General features: G+C 37.1%; 1 protein-coding gene across 1 annotated transcript; it reads left to right on the plus strand.

Moving 5' to 3' along the window:
- LOC148957199 (carbohydrate sulfotransferase 11-like) lies at nt 1-6,604 on the plus strand. The gene is made up of 3 exons (XM_089115664.1): nt 1-361; nt 1,287-1,348; nt 1,672-6,604. Exons 1-3 carry the CDS (start codon nt 226-228, stop codon nt 2,578-2,580), a joined length of 1,107 nt encoding a protein of 368 aa, XP_088971790.1. The 5' UTR covers nt 1-225; the 3' UTR covers nt 2,581-6,604.
- Nucleotides 6,605-16,076: the final 9,472 nt, after the last annotated feature.

The raw sequence follows: 16,076 nt of genomic DNA on the forward strand, positions 1-16,076 counted from the left end.
GAACAATCAAAGGTGACATTATGGACTATCAATTGTTTCAAGCCAGTGAGCAGTCAGCTAAGCGGATAAACCTCTGACCCAGTCCAATTAGGTGCACTTTAGCAATTAAGCCGAGGCTAATATGAGTTTGCTGCAGAAGACGCAAGAAACCTCTTAATAATGTAGGGTATGGTGTGGAACAGGATACAACGTATTTTAGGCCTTGTTATAAAGGCTTGATATGCAATGGAATGTCATGAAATGCAAATCAAGACAGTAACTATGCGTGCTCTGGCAATCAGGGTTGTTTCCTTGCTAGGCCTGATCTGTCTCATTTCATGGGAAGTATGGAAGGCTGGAGACATGTTCAGTACACTGAAAGGTTTGTTGTTTCTTATGTTGTTTCATGTGTTGTTTACGCTGTTTATTGCAAGAGTTTTTGCTGAAAGCAAATGGGGGGTGACAAGTGAAGTAAGCTCTCAACTTGGGTTGCATCCATTAATATTCTGTAAAACTATTGTATTATTTCTTTAGTCTCTGGGGAGATTTGATTAGCTTTCTACTTGGAAGCGCAAAAACTTGGCAATTTCTGTCAATAATTTCTTTTCTTTTGATGGTTACAAAATTGTGACTTGGGGAAGTGCAAAAATAGTGAAAAAATCGTGAAGAGGTTATTCTTGTGTGCAGGATTTCGAGTAGATTAGGGACCGCTTCAATATGCCTTTTTACAAGGATTTTCTGAAAGAATTATTAATCTTGCTACAAAGATTTTATGAAAGGATTAATATTGTAAGAATGATCAAGTTTTCACTGCATTGGAAATTGCATATAAAATTGAAAAAGCTTTCTAAATTTTGATGCCAAAGAAAGTCAAATTTCCAAGTAAATTATCGTTACAGAGCAAAGAGAAATAAAATTTCTAAACAAACTAATTAGCATTGTTTATTTAAAATTTGCTCTTTGTCATCGCAAGTATTTCAGACGTGGAACACACTTAAAGATTTATGGAAACTTTTTTATATAAATAAAGATCAATTTTCATGGGATGTATAGTAATGCTGATAATTAAGTCACATTTGCTAGTAATTTGCTAGTCAATGAAAAGTGACGCTTGGCAACTGAGCTATTCGTCTTTTTACTGAAGCAAAAATTTCCTTCGATATAAACTGATACCAAAATACTCATTTCGTTAGTTTTGTCTAGAGCCAGAAGCAACTTAAAATAAGTTAATGAAAGAAACGCTGTCTCTTCCTACAAATTATGCTAGAAATATTTAACGATAATGTTTCATTTTTTTACATGAGAAGATCAATTCGCTGGTGGAGATATTGAAAAGCAATTCATGAAGGTTTCTTTGGAACTGGTGGAGGTACATTTTCAAACTTTTGTCTATAATGCGTTAAAACATCCGTTTTTTTAAAGCATGATGAGGTGATGTCTGAAATTTTAATAACAGCTAGTAAAGATAGCTAGTAAAATAAAGTCTAAAAACGGCAGATTAAATCATTTCAAAGTTTCCAAACAAGCAAAGGAGCCGAACAAAGTTTCAGCTGCTATTTGCACCAACTGCCTGTCGAATATAAACGGTAACCGTGAAATGCAACAGCAAGATATTGTAGCCATGAATAATCTGTGTCAGCAGTGTTTTGAATCTTTAAGTTTTTTCTACATCATGTTTTTGCCTATGCCTAGAACGAGCTTCCAGCATTCTCTCAAGCTGCGGACATCGAAAATGCAATGATGCAGAGAGCAAGAAAACAGAACCTTGTCAAGCATTGCCACAAGCGGAACCGGACAGAAATATACCCTGCAGGACAGAATCAAATCACCGGATTAAACCGAGCAGCATTCCGGAATATACTAGTGAGCGACAAAAATCAGCTTCTCTACTGCATGGTCCCAAAAGTGGCTTGTTCAAACTGGCGGAGAGTTCTGCTGGTTCTCGAAGGCTACATTCAAGATCCACAGGCATTGGATTCTACTGACGTTCATAACAATACATTTGGACTACTAAGACCGTTATCTGACTATTCTTCGGATGAGATAATATTCCGTTTGTCTACTTACTACAAATTCATGTTTGTTCGCAATCCAATAGAAAGACTTACTTCAGCATTTCGTAGCAAATTTGTCGAGAGTCGGGTCGCCTTTTTCCGGGAGGTATTCGGTAAATACATTTTGGAACGGTACAGGCCTGATACGCCAACTGACCAGGCTACTAAGGGCGATGGGGTAACCTTTCGAGATTTTGTACAATACGTTGTCGATTCGCCTCCAGAGCACCCAGATTACGTGAACGCGCACTGGGAGCGGTACGACAGGCTGTGTCTGCCTTGTCTGATTTACTACGATTACATCGGAAAATTCGAAACGATGGACGACGACGCCGATTATCTTCTCCGACTAATCGATGCAAAGTCGAAGGTGTCTTTACCAAGACTCAAATCGAACTACCGAGTACCGACAAAGGCTTTAAGCAATTTCTACTTTCGCAGTTTGAGCAGCGATTTACAAGAAAAGCTAGTGAAAACATATAAACATGACTTTGAGATGTTTGGCTACAAAAAGCCAACAATTACTCATGACAAAAAAAGGAAGTGACGAACAAGGAATGAAGTGATGAACAATCGTTAAACTGTATTACTGCAGTGCCAAGGTTTGTCATTGCAATATGAGCTTGAGCAAAGGACATTGAAACATTTCTCGACGAGAAACACAAGATGGATCTCCAGCCGGTCATTTATCGGTCATCCAATCTGCAAAAAGTCAAGAAAGGAGAAAATCTTTTCCCGTCTGTCAAACCGAGTAAATTCTATAAATCTTTAAAGACCCTCGCAGAGGCAAGAAACTTCCAATAGGTTTTTTCGCGAGAAACAAAGTTTAGGACCATTCCATCAAAAAAGGTGCTTCAAATAAGGTTGTTATTTATCATTTCAAACTCAACATTATTTGCACGATATTCTTATCAATGACAGAATAACAAGTACTGTGCTTTTGATCTAAATGAACAAATGCAATGCAATTTTGGACCATATAGTCGTGTTATTTACACAGCTTTGTGTAAACCACTGCTCCTGACGTCACAAGGCCACACAGGCATGCACATTTCTTCCTGAAACCACCAGATAGGATCAAAGTTACCTTTATTTGCAATAAAAGCACCCTACCAGTAGTTGACCTCTCCTCTTCTGCCAAATCCTGCAACTCCAGTTTATGACTCAATCCAATGGAATAAGCCTGGTGATCATAAGTTTGTTTTTAATCTTTTGAACAGTATGTACATTATATTAACTACAATGTTTGCATTTAAACAATACAATTGAATTACGAGGAAAGGAAAATGTGAAGCAGCGAGCTCGTACTTTGGCGATTTGCACTATATATCAGTCCAGTTCAGTTCAGTCCAGTTTAGTTCATTTCATTTGCCTTCATATGAAGGAGATCTAAGATTTCAGAGTTTGAATAGTTGCTTTCCGATACTGGAAATGGCGAAAAACTTTCCATCAGTTTGAGCCAAATTGCTTGAAGGAACAGCCGCCGGGCTAGGCCAAAGACAGTATGCGGTTTACAATGTACTTGCTCGCCAGATCAACATTGCCTGCAATGTATCGTTGTATTCATTTTAAAGTTGCAGTGTTTGCTATCAGAGTTACTTTTCAGACCCTTCAAAACTTCGAGGAAGCAAGCAATTCACGGCAAACGTGCGCCGAACATGAACACGACACTGGTTTGTCAGGTTTTTTATTTAATGTTCTCGAAACTTCAGAAGCATCAGAATAGAGCTGTTAGGATCATCAAGAATAGCAGTTTTAATGATTCAGAATCTAGGCCGGAAACAGTCAATGACATGGTGAAACACGATAGCAGGACGATTGTATAAAAATCTTTAAACAATCCACATCCTCCCTCCCCCATAAAATTAGAGATATTTTTACAAGAAGTTCTCAAAGTGCAGTTTGGCAGCTACGTACTACAAACACTGATTTAAAGTTTCCAAAGCAGAACATATTCAATGCGCAGAATTTATTTAACTTTGCAATGTTTTTATATTAATAAATTTCATATTAATGAATTAATAAACTTTGCAATGAAAATAAGTTTATCTTACTGCACGCAGCAAAGCCACTTTTAAAAGTACAAATGAAAACGAACTGTCGCATGATTTCCAAGTCTGTGGCCCGATAATCTGGGTCTCATTGGTATTAAAAAGTACCTTAAAGGTACTTGGGCATAATAGCATGTTCTTCGGTAAAGGCTAGCCTGAATAAAATCTATTTTGTTTTCTTTAAAGGATCAAGTCTGTTCTCAATAATTTGTTTGCATAAGGCCGCTGATCCGGAACTGTCCGGAATCTTGGTTTGTTCAAAAGTTTTGCAAGGAAAATTGAGAAAAAACTAAGAAATGCTTATTGAGATGAGATTTCCTGCTGTTAAATAAAAGTAATTTACTGATATAAGCACATGTTGCATAACTATAGTCTTTAAATTACTTTTCTCATTGAAGAACGAAATATTTTTTCCTTAAGTTCTTTCCAATTCACTGTGTGGCCCATCAATCTCAGTATCATGAGTATCATCATTAAAAAGAGGCTGAGTCTCTTTGCTGATTCTGATTTCGCCCCTTTTTCATTTCTTGTTTTTTCACTGCTGCTTGTGAAGGCGTTTCAAAATTGGTTTAAGACAAAGATATTAAGATATGATCATCATGAAGGAGTAAGATTATGATGAAAATTAAAACCTTCCAAAAATAAGGTTGTGCCTGTGGGGGTCTCAAAATGAGAGGAAAAAATTACACTTTTACGATTTGATCTAAAAAGCCTCAACTGTTTAGCAGCAAATTAAATATTGCTTAGAAACATATGTAACACCTGTTATTAAATATTGCAAGAGATATGTAACACCAACATAATAGTTTAATTCTTTAAAAACTTTTTCCCAACATACGCTCTTGATTGCTGAAGAAAATTGAGAATTTTTCTCCTGATCAAACAGAGAGGCTTCTATGAGTAACACCAACCCCCACACTTTTTAGCGAGGGGGAATTCAATCTTGCACATGGCATACGAGAATTCTATAGATTTACCGACATAAAAATATAATTTCAACCAATGGTGTACGAGATTTTCATAGAGTGATTTGCCCCTAGTTTTTCAGCCTAAATTCACCCCCATACAAGATCAATTGTGCATAAAAATAGAACCAAATGAACTTTTAGTGATTAACGTTATATTTGATTTTAATTTTTTGCTAAGATTTTACGAGAATATCAAAGGGTCCTTTTGCAAGAGTAGATGGCGCGCTTTGCCATATTTTCATAAAGGTTTTGATCTTGTACAAACTGACATTGCCCTCCAATTGCTTTACCAAATCTCTTTGCCAAAAACTTTATGAAATATACAGCCTCTCAAATACCACATGTTTTATGCAAGAAACTGCAAGAGCTGAGATTTTGACGATCCACATAAGGATATACACAAAGAAGAAAACATAAAAGGTTTCAATTGCTTAAAAGACACTTTATTGCGACAGGACACCAGGAAAGTGGAAATTATGCAAAACCTATTTCATGACATTATGAAAACCACCAACAACTTTGGGGATAAAAAAAACAATGAAAAAAAGGCACGTTTCACCCACGGTTGAAGAGAATACTCAAAAAATGAAAAAAAATGCTGCCGTTATATTTTTGCGGCTCTGGTACCCAGGGTACTTCTAAAATTGGGTTTCTAGCATCTAAGAAATTTAAAGGCTTTTTAATATTCTCATGAATCTTTCAAATTCTTGACTGATATCACCATCTTCTTTCAGTCTCTGTTTCTTTCAACAGGGTCGCCAGAGCACATTTTTGAGTGGGGGAGGGGGAGGCTCTGGAAAAGTGGGGGAGGGCTCCTTACATTGTTTGCCATGATTATCTTTGAAGCCACAACCTTGATATCATACTTTAGGGAAAAAGTTGAAGGGGATGGGGGCTACAACTAAGAAGTTGCATTACTCGATTTAAAACAAAACGGACGATAAAAGCTGGAAATTTAACAATAAAAGCTTTGCTTAATGTTTTTCTCTCATTTTAAAACTGTTTCTTCAAAGCTATAAGTCGGGGCTAGAAGGGTTGTTTCCAGTGGCGGCTCGTGACTTTCACAGTTGGGAGGGCAGACCATCAATATTGCGATAATCGATAGAAAGGTCGAGTTTGCAAATTTTTCACTGTATTCATGGTTCGATGTTGATCGTCATGGAGCGCAGAAGAAAAAGCATATATAGATGTGGTTGTTGTTTAGCGATGATGTCATTTTATGGGCAAAATTTTTCTTGCCCCGAATTCCTCCAAATAAGCCAATCACAGGCCGCGCTTCGCAATGCTCGAGGTCGAAAATTAGCTTGTGCGCATGTCGGCTAGGGGCAAAAAAAACTTTGCCCGTAAAATGACATCATCGCTCAAGGCACTAGCGGGCCAGAAGCGAGGCTAAGGACGAGACGGGATAGCAAGGAGCTTTTTCTAGAAGAGATACAAACTTATATAATTAACCACAGTAAGACTATCTTTAAAATTAAATATGAATATCATAGATTTCCTTTGAATCTTTTTGAGGGGGCATTGCCCCAGATGCCCATTAGGAAGAGCCGCCACTGGTTGTTTCCAGGGCCGCTGAGAGTGGGGCGAGGAAGGTAAATTGTGACAGGTCCAGGGGTCCTCATAAAACAGTAATGAATTCTGTTTTAAAATGGAATTAATTAAAAGGAGCAAAATCATCTCTAAAAACAGTAAAATGTTTCTATCGATTGCAAAATAGCTAACGAATTCACGCTTACCGAAAGGGCATGGTCGAGAAAGTTCTCTGCTCGATTCGCCCGCAGGTAGCCTCATCTTTTTACTTTACCCCTGGGCCTCCAAAACCTTTCGGCAGCCCTGATTGTTTCGCATATATATTTTTTGAAGCAATTATTTGATTAAGATGTGCTCTTACACTTGCACTGTACTTATGCATTTGCAGTAGTGCAGTTATTTCACCAAAACATCACGACGATAGAAAGAGAATATTCCGTTTCTATTTACCAACACATTGCATTATGTCTATGAGTATAGGTAGCAATATGCTCGTCAGTGGTGAGGGACGTCGTGGGGCCGGGTGGGGCAATTCCCCTAGCACTGAGTAAAGCCCCGTAGAGCGATATACTAAGTTGGTGAATCTGATCGATATTTTAAAGCTTCAAAGCCAAGAGAAAATAAAAGAATCGAGAGGTAAGGAGGAAACATTCTTTTCCTGGGGGCGTCACTTAATGGGGTAGGCAGGCTGCCTTATTGTTTTGTGCGCCAAACTTTTATTGTTTTGCTGTCGTTTCTGAGACCAAACAACTGTCGTCAGAGAAAACAACGTCTTTCCAGTGGGGGTGCTTCCCATTGCCAAACAGCGTTTTCCCACAGTACCCTGGCTCCCCTATTTCGATAGCAAACAAATCGCTTGCGCTTTCTGGCATAGTTTCTGATACCGCAAGAACACGTTTTTCACTTGGAATGATTTTGTGGGGGAAGGTGGCTTTTACTTTATTTGAAAGATGGAGAATCTGATAGACAGGGAATTTTGCATAACATTCAAGCAAACTGGGTAACCGAAGTTTTTAAAACTTAAAGCATAAGAGTGAAGGCCACTGATCATTTTAAGCCCTGGGAACATTCTGGCGAATGACAGGAAGTTGCGTTTTCGGAAGGATGAAAAATGCACGGTCAGCAGAATTTCAACTTTTGAATTTTTCAAATCTGATGATACTATCGGAAAGAACATGCAAAACTGAGCAAAAGATTTAAAAAGAGCAATGTGATCTGACCTTTAAGCAAAAAGTTATGGCTGTGGAAACTTTTCGTTTTGTCAAACAACTTGCTTTCTCGAGTTTCCTGATAGTGCAGACGGATAGCAGTAGAATTGTGCATGTTATGATAATAGCATGAAGTTTGGTACAAGTACACAATCCGATATGCTGAATAAGATGAAGTTCATATCAAAATTCAAAAAAGCCCCCAAAAGCTATTTTTGGACTGGGGTACTTGTACCTAGTCCTCTTTCTGGTATAGCACTACAACCTTCTTAACATTGCAAGTTATAAAGCTAAAACTTTTTTCTGGCGTTATTTGACGTGCTGGATAAAATGGGATGCTAAAAAGATTTAAAAATTTCACAAAATCAATTTTTAAACTTTGGTTCTTGTACCCAGTCCTGCTACATGAAGTATCTTGGTTAAAAATCTGTCTCGTTGTGGATTGGTTAACGAGAACAATAGCTGGAACGATAGCCTAAACACAATTCCAGCGCTCCGCCATATTTTTTTACAATGCGATAATTTAAAGGGGTACTGGAAACAATAAAAAATACCTTTGTTCTTATAATCTAATCAACGTCGTGACAGATTGCCTTTAAGGCGCGCAAGTTCAAATATTTGTTTGAAACGCATGCGCCCTCCAAGAAAGCAATGAATTCTGAGAAGGAAAATAAATTGAATATAATTATGCATTGAGTTCGGAACATGACAAATTCGACGCTCGAAACCGTGCCGTGTTGGAGCAAAGATGGAGTCGTGCAGCTCGGCAAGCTCTGCCGATCCAAAATAGTCTGCCGCTCCTAAGTCAATCTGCCGTACCATATTGATTCAGACGTCGCGCCCTGCATGTACTTAATTCTAGAGTTTGGTTCGGCACATGAGAAGCGCGACGTTTGAACCAGGCCTGAGTTGCTTTGCCGAGTGACAAACATTTCTCTTTCCTCGAGCGTGAAATTTTTTTGGCCACTCACATCTTTGAAGTTTGTTTGCAGTGCCAGTTTTTTCTAGTATTTTACAAATTCTTATTACCATTTCACGGTTACAGCCAACAACTGCTGTAATTTTTCGATATGACAGTCCGATTCTTCGTATATTTATCACAGACACTCATTTTGTTTTAGGTATTTTTTTTTATTTAAAATGTATTGTTTACGAAAATTTTATTAGTTTAGTTCAAGTTATTCAAATGGCGTCAGCATGATTTTAAAGTTTCCCTCCGAAATTAAAACATGATTTAAGTAACTGGACGAGAGAAAATTGAAATTGAATGACAAGGTTTGTATGGCTTAGTCCTTAAGTAGATGCCATTTTGATAGATAGATAGATAGATAGATAGATAGATAGATAGATAGATAGATAGATAGATAGATAGATAGATAGATAGATAGATAGATAGATAGATAGATAGATAGATAGATAGATAGATAGATAGATAGATAGATAGATAGATAGATAGATAGATAGATAGATAGATAGATAGATAGATAGATAGATAGATAGATAGATAGATAGATAGATAGATAGATAGATAGATAGATAGATAGATAGATAGATAGATAGATAGATAGATAGATAGATAGATAGATAGATAGATAGATAGATAGATAGATAGATAGATAGATAGATAGATAGATAGATAGATAGATAGATAGATAGATAGATAGATAGATAGATAGATAGATAGATAGATAGATAGATAGATAGATAGATAGATAGATAGATAGATAGATAGATAGATAAATAGATAGATAGATAGATAGATAGATACAAATGGAACAACTTTATACTCAACTCAACTGAAAATATTTTTTAAACAATTTTAGGCTGATGGACTTTGGGCAAGCTATCGAGCCATGTATCCAATTACATATCTAACTAAATACAACGAAAATAATTACATTTGGAAATGCAGTGATTCTAAACTAAATTGTATAATTACGATAAAGGGGGAATATTATGTAGCAGGTTTCTTAATGAGGGGTTTTCTCAATAGCTAAATCAATCTAGTAGCAAGCACACCCTTTCAAATGTGTAAAAACAAAGCAGGTTTTTATAAAGTGTTATCAATTGATGTTTCCAGGAAAGACTTCCGTCGAAAAGAACACGGAGAAATTTGACAAATTTTTTTGATATGTAGATTAAACAATAGGGAGAGGTCAACACAATCAAAATTGACCAATCTCCAGCTTGTGACGTTTGCTACATGGGTATTCCCTCATATCGAGTTTTAACAAATCAGTGAAGACCTTGTAAAACTTCAGCACTACTGATTTTTTGTGGACCGTTGGTGGCAGGTCGGTCGGGTTCCATAAAAGATTTAGCTAAAATAATCGAGGAGAGAAACCCCCTGCTCTTAAAAGCATACTGTTTCATCTTACTATCTTATATTGGAAAATATTGAGATTGCCATTGATAAAAAGTTTGGCGCCAAAGGTGATTGGAGCAATCAAATTAATGAACTTAAATTGTTTAAGATCTTAAATTAGGAGACATAACTCCACTATTCAAAAGTGACAAAACTACAGAAAAACGAAACTATCGACCTATCACAGTTCTATCCGCATTATCAAAGGCAGTGGCGGCTCGTGACTTTCACAGTTGGGAGGGCAGACCATCAATATTACGATAATCGATAGAAAGGTCGAATTTGCAAATTTTTCACTGTATTCATGGTTCGATGTTGATCGTCATGGAGCGCAGAAGAAAAAGCATATATAGATGTGGTTGCTGTTTAGCGATGATGTCATTTTATGGGCAAAATTTTTCTTGCTCCGAATCCCTCCAAATAAGCCAATCACAGGCCACGTTTCGCAATGCTCGAGGTCAAAAATTAGCTTGTGCGCATGTCGGCTAGGGGCAAAAAAACTTTGCCCGTAAAATGACATCATCGCTCAAGGCACTAGCGGGCCAGAAGCGAGGCTAAGGATGAGACGGGATGGCAAGGAGCTTTTTCTAGAAGAGATACAAACTTATATAATTAACCACAGTAAGACTATCTTCAAAATTAAATATGAATATCATAGATTTCCTTTGAATCTTTTTGAGGGGGCATTGCCCCAGATGCCTATTAGCAAGAGCCGCCACTGATCAAAGGTGAACGGCTTCTATATGCTCAGATGGTTGACTTCGCGGATACGTTCTTTGTTCCCTACTTATGTGGTTTTCGGAAAGGTTTCAACACACAGCATGCGCTGTTGAGATTAATGGATATTTGTAGGAATTCCCTAGATAAAAAAGGGGTGGTTGGTGCTTTGCTAATGGATCTCTCAAAAGCGTTTGATTGCATAGACCATGAGCTATTAATTGCGAAATTAAATGCCTATGGTTTTTGTAAAGATGCTCAATTATTGATTTATAATTACCTGTCCGGTAGAAGACAAAGGGTAAAATTAAATGGCTCATTCAGCACTTGGCGAGAAACCTTTGCAGGTGTACCACAAGGATCAGTCCTTGGGCCTCTTCTATTTAATTTATATATTAATGATTTATTCTTAATGGTAACTGATACTGCAGTATGTAACTTTGCTGATGATACTACGATTTTCGCAGCTGACTGTCAATTAGATAAAGTTTTAGAACGGCTAGAAACTGATGCTCTTATTTTATCAAAATGGTTTCCGAAAAACTTTATGAAATTGAATGCAGGGAAATGTCATCTTCTTACTTTTGGAACAAATCAAGATGACATTAAGATCAAAATCAGTGAGGCCATTGTTGAAGAAAGCTCTGAAGAAAAACTACTAGGGGTGATAATAGATAAAAATCTTAAATTCAAAAGTCACTTCTCAAATTTATGTAAAAGAGCCAGCCAAAAACTGCATGCTCTTGCTAGAGTTTCGCCATTTATGGGATCTGATAAACTGCGTCTCCTAATGAACAGCTTCATAAAAGCTCAGTTTAGCTACTGCCCCCTAATTTGGATGTTCCATGACAGATCATTTGTTCATTATTGTAATTAAATTAGGGTTTTACTTCGTATTTATTTTTAACTTAATTTGTAACGTTTTATGCACGGCCCCCTGAAAAGCAATCTATCGATTGACGGGGTTACCGTGCTTAAAGAAATTAAAATGAAATGAAAGGAATGAAAGATGTCTGAATGCTAAAGTAAATAAAATCCACGAAAGAGCACTCAGAATTGTTTATAAAGACAGTCATGCTGACTACGAAGCATTGCTGACTTTGGATAATGCAGTATCAATTCACCAACACAATTTACAGTACTTGATGATAGAAATATACAAAACCAAACATAACCTAAACCCTAGTTTCATGAGTGAGATTTTTGAAACAAGAAATGTATATTATGATTTGCGAACTAAAAATAATCTTTGCATTCCAAAAGCCAGGACAACTTCTTATGGTATAGAAACTGTGAGATATTTAGGTCAAAAACAGTGGCAAACACTACCTCACCGTATAAGAGAGTCCCAATCATTGGCAACATTTAAAAAAGAATTAAGAGCACACCCTATAGAATGCGACTGTAGATTGTGTAAAATATTTATTGCTGGGTTAGGTTTTATTTAGAACATTATACCATAAACATTTTTAATATTGTAACGTTGCATAAAAATTTTAGCCATATACCATATCAGTCGTTGCATAAACCTTTTTAATATTGTATCATATATTTATTTAATACTAATTCTTTATAGATAGTTGGCCTTAATTAGCTTCTTTATAGCTATCAGACGTTCATTTAGTACGCCAACTTTAAACAAGTTATTTATTATTATTATTATCATTATTATTATTATTATTATTATTATTATTATTATTATTATTATCGCTAATTGTTATTATTATTATTATCAATTATTGCTAAACTGTTTTACAAGATGGTGCCAATGGGCAAATATGATCATCCGCGTAGACAAGTGCATCACCTTTGAAATTAAAAAGTTTGCAACTAAATCTGCACAGTTTCAGCCTAAACTCTTCATTAACAACGATCCTGTCCCTTTTGTGAAACATGGCGAATCTTTCAAATACCTGGGTCGTTTCTTCAATTATGATATGAAGAACCAGGAACACAAGGATCACTTGACCTCTTCTCTCCGTGAGATGCTCAAAGTTATCGATTCCTTGAAAATTCACCCGCGGAACAAAATTCTACTGTTTAATCAATACATCCTTTCAAAGCTCTCTTGGGATCTCACAGTTGCTAATCTCTCCAAAACGTGGGTTTGCGAAAACTTAGATCAGCTTGTCACAAAATTCGTTCGACAGTGGCTCGAGCTTCCAATATCTTCGACATTGAGTGGCATAGTTCTTTCTCGTAAACACTTTGGTCTTGAGCTTCTGCTTCCTTCCGTAAAGTTTCAACAGTGCCAGACTGTTCTTCGAAACTCACTCAAATCTTCGCCCAACGAAAACATCAAATCCCTATGGATGAACACCAATTATGGACCTAATATACAGTTCGACGCATACAAGAACACTAAGGCGGTACTGAAATGTGTAAGGGATGAACACACTGAAAAACTCAAAACTCAGTTAACATCTCAAGGCTTCATCATTTCATTCCTGCTTGAGCATTCATATACAAAGTTAACCTCACTCTGGTCTGCAGCTCAAAGTAAACTTCCAAAAAACATCTTCAACTTTACGATAAGATATCTCAACAACACACTAGCCACAAGGAACAACCTCTGCTTATCGAAAATTAGCTCTTCTCCAGATTGCTCATTCTGCCTTCAGCCTGAATCACTTCTTCATGTCGTAGCTGGATGTAACAAATACCTTGAGCAAGGGCGTTTTACTTGGAGGCACGACTCTGCCCTGCACTTCATTGCATCATCATTTCAATGTATCCGAGATGTATTCATTTATGCTGACATTCCCGCTTATTTATCACCATGTATCATAACTGGCGATTCGTTCCGTCCCGACATGCTAATTAAAACTGCTTCTAACTGTCTGTATGTCATCGAATTAACTGTTGGGTTCGAGACTAACCTGGACAATAACGCTTCGCGTAAAGCTGAGAAGTACCGTTCCCTTCTAAAGGAACTACGCCCTAAGTTCAAAAAAGTAAACTTTGTTAATCTATCTATCAGCTGTCTCGGTATCTTTGGTAACTCCTGTGATTCTTTCATCGATATGTGTGATGAACTAAAACTTGACTACCAACACCGTAAATTTATAATTAAAAAACTGTCAGCAATAATTATACGCACATCCTATTATATATTCTGTATGCGCAATAAGACTTGGACAAACCCTGAACTGCTCTCCTTCTAAAGATTCTTTGCACTCATATGATTTATTTAAATGTTATAACTTTTGTAAAATTAGTAAACTTGTCACCAGGCTAGCCGATGGTAACTACCTGTAAAGTGAGGTTACTGTTGTAAGTAGAAGAATATAAAATAAAAAATGTTTTCATTATTATTATTTGATTGAAAACTGCAACAAAGACCTGTCTACAAAATACCAGGACCACTCAATTAAAAGCTTGAAAAAACAATTAAAGGCTTTTAAATATTCTAAAGCCCCCATTCTTGAAATTAAATACGTATCTGGACTTATTCGAAAGAAGCTCAAGACAAACATTCTACAAACAAATACTTCTGACACAATTGATCATGATAAATACATCGCTAAAAATTTCTGGAGTTACGTCAAACGCTTTTTTCAAAGTAAGTCATCACTTCTGCCATCATTTTCTGCTACACGGTGCACCGAGTACTTTAGTGATACTTTTTCTGCCCTTTATCCAAATAAACGATTCACTATTCCTTCTTGGATACCTTCTTTCGATGAACCATCCTATCCATTTGACACACAACCTCCATCATATCAAGTGATAACTTCTATTATACGTCGCATGAAATCCTCCACTTCTCCCTGTCCCCTTGATAAGATATCCATAATTTGTTTCAAACGTTGCCCTTACCTACGATCTTTCCTCACCAAAATTATTCATAGCATTTGGGTATCTGGCAGTGTTCCATCCGAATGGAAAAAAGCATCAACGATATTGTTCCACAAAAAAGACAATACAGATGATCCTTCTAACTTCAGACCAATAACCTTAGAATCTGTTCCCTTGAAAATCTTCACCTCCTGCCTACGTAACTCTGTTTTCAACTTTCTGAAACAAAATGGTTTCATTGAAAGCTAAATTCAAAAAGGCTTCACTCCCAAGATATCAGGTACTTTAGAACACACGGCACTTATGGGTCATATGATAAATAAAGCTCGCACAAAACAGCGCTCTTTGGTTGTTACCCTGCTTGATCTAAAAAATGCTTTCGGCGAGGTCCACCATAATTTGATTCCCACTATTCTTTCGTACCATCATATACCATCTCATATTCAGGCTCTGGTCTCCAGCTTATATTCGGGCTTCAAGACCTCTATCCTCACAGATACATTCCAAACCCCTGCCATTCCCGTTTGTCGTGGTGTTCTTCAAGGTGACTGCCTCAGCCCTCTTATCTTTAATCTATGCTTCAATACGTATATTCAATACATAAAAGCAGAAAAATATAAACAGCTTGGCTTCTCTCCCCACGACGAAAACGATCGCATGTTCCAGCCAGTGCATTGGTTCCAATTTGCTGACGATGCTGCGGTTGTTACTAGTGGTGAAAAGGAGAACCAGCTCCTGTTAAACTGCTTTACAAGATGGTGTCAGTGGGCAAACTTTGTAATAAGGGTTGATAAATGTGTCACCTTTGGCATTAAGAAATACTCAACAAAATCTCTTCAGTTCCAGCCAAAGCTTTTCGTTAACAACCAAAGCGTGCCTGTTGTTCAAAATGGAGAATCTTTCAAATACCTTGGCCGCTTCTTTGACTTCGAAATGACCAATGGCAGTCATAAAGAAAAACTGCTATCAATGTTTCCCAGCCTTCTGAAAGAAATTGATGACTTGCCTCTGCATCCCAAAAATAAACTTCTATTGTACCACAGATATGTATTGTCCAAAGTTTCTTGACACTTCACTGTTGCAGACCTATCGAAGACCTGGGTCATTGAGAACCTCGATAATCTTGTCTCTAAATACATTCGCCAGTGGCTTGATCTTCCCATTAGTGCTACTTTAACTAGTATAGTTCTTTCTAAAAATCAATTTGGTCTCGATCTTCAGCTACCTTCTGTCAAATTCACTCAATGCCAAACTGTTTCACGCAATGCCCTCCAAACTTCTCCTAACACAAACATTCAAGCTTTATGGAAAAACACCAGTAGTGGGATGAATCTGCAATACGACATTTACCGTAACACCAAAGATGTACTGAAAGCAGTAAAATCAGACAGTAGAGAGCGCTTGGC

Source organism: Rhopilema esculentum, unplaced genomic scaffold, assembly GCF_057945365.1.
Source record: "Rhopilema esculentum isolate cy_ngs unplaced genomic scaffold, ASM5794536v1 HiC_scaffold_36, whole genome shotgun sequence".
In the NCBI taxonomy this organism is placed as follows: Eukaryota; Metazoa; Cnidaria; class Scyphozoa; order Rhizostomeae; family Rhizostomatidae; genus Rhopilema; species Rhopilema esculentum.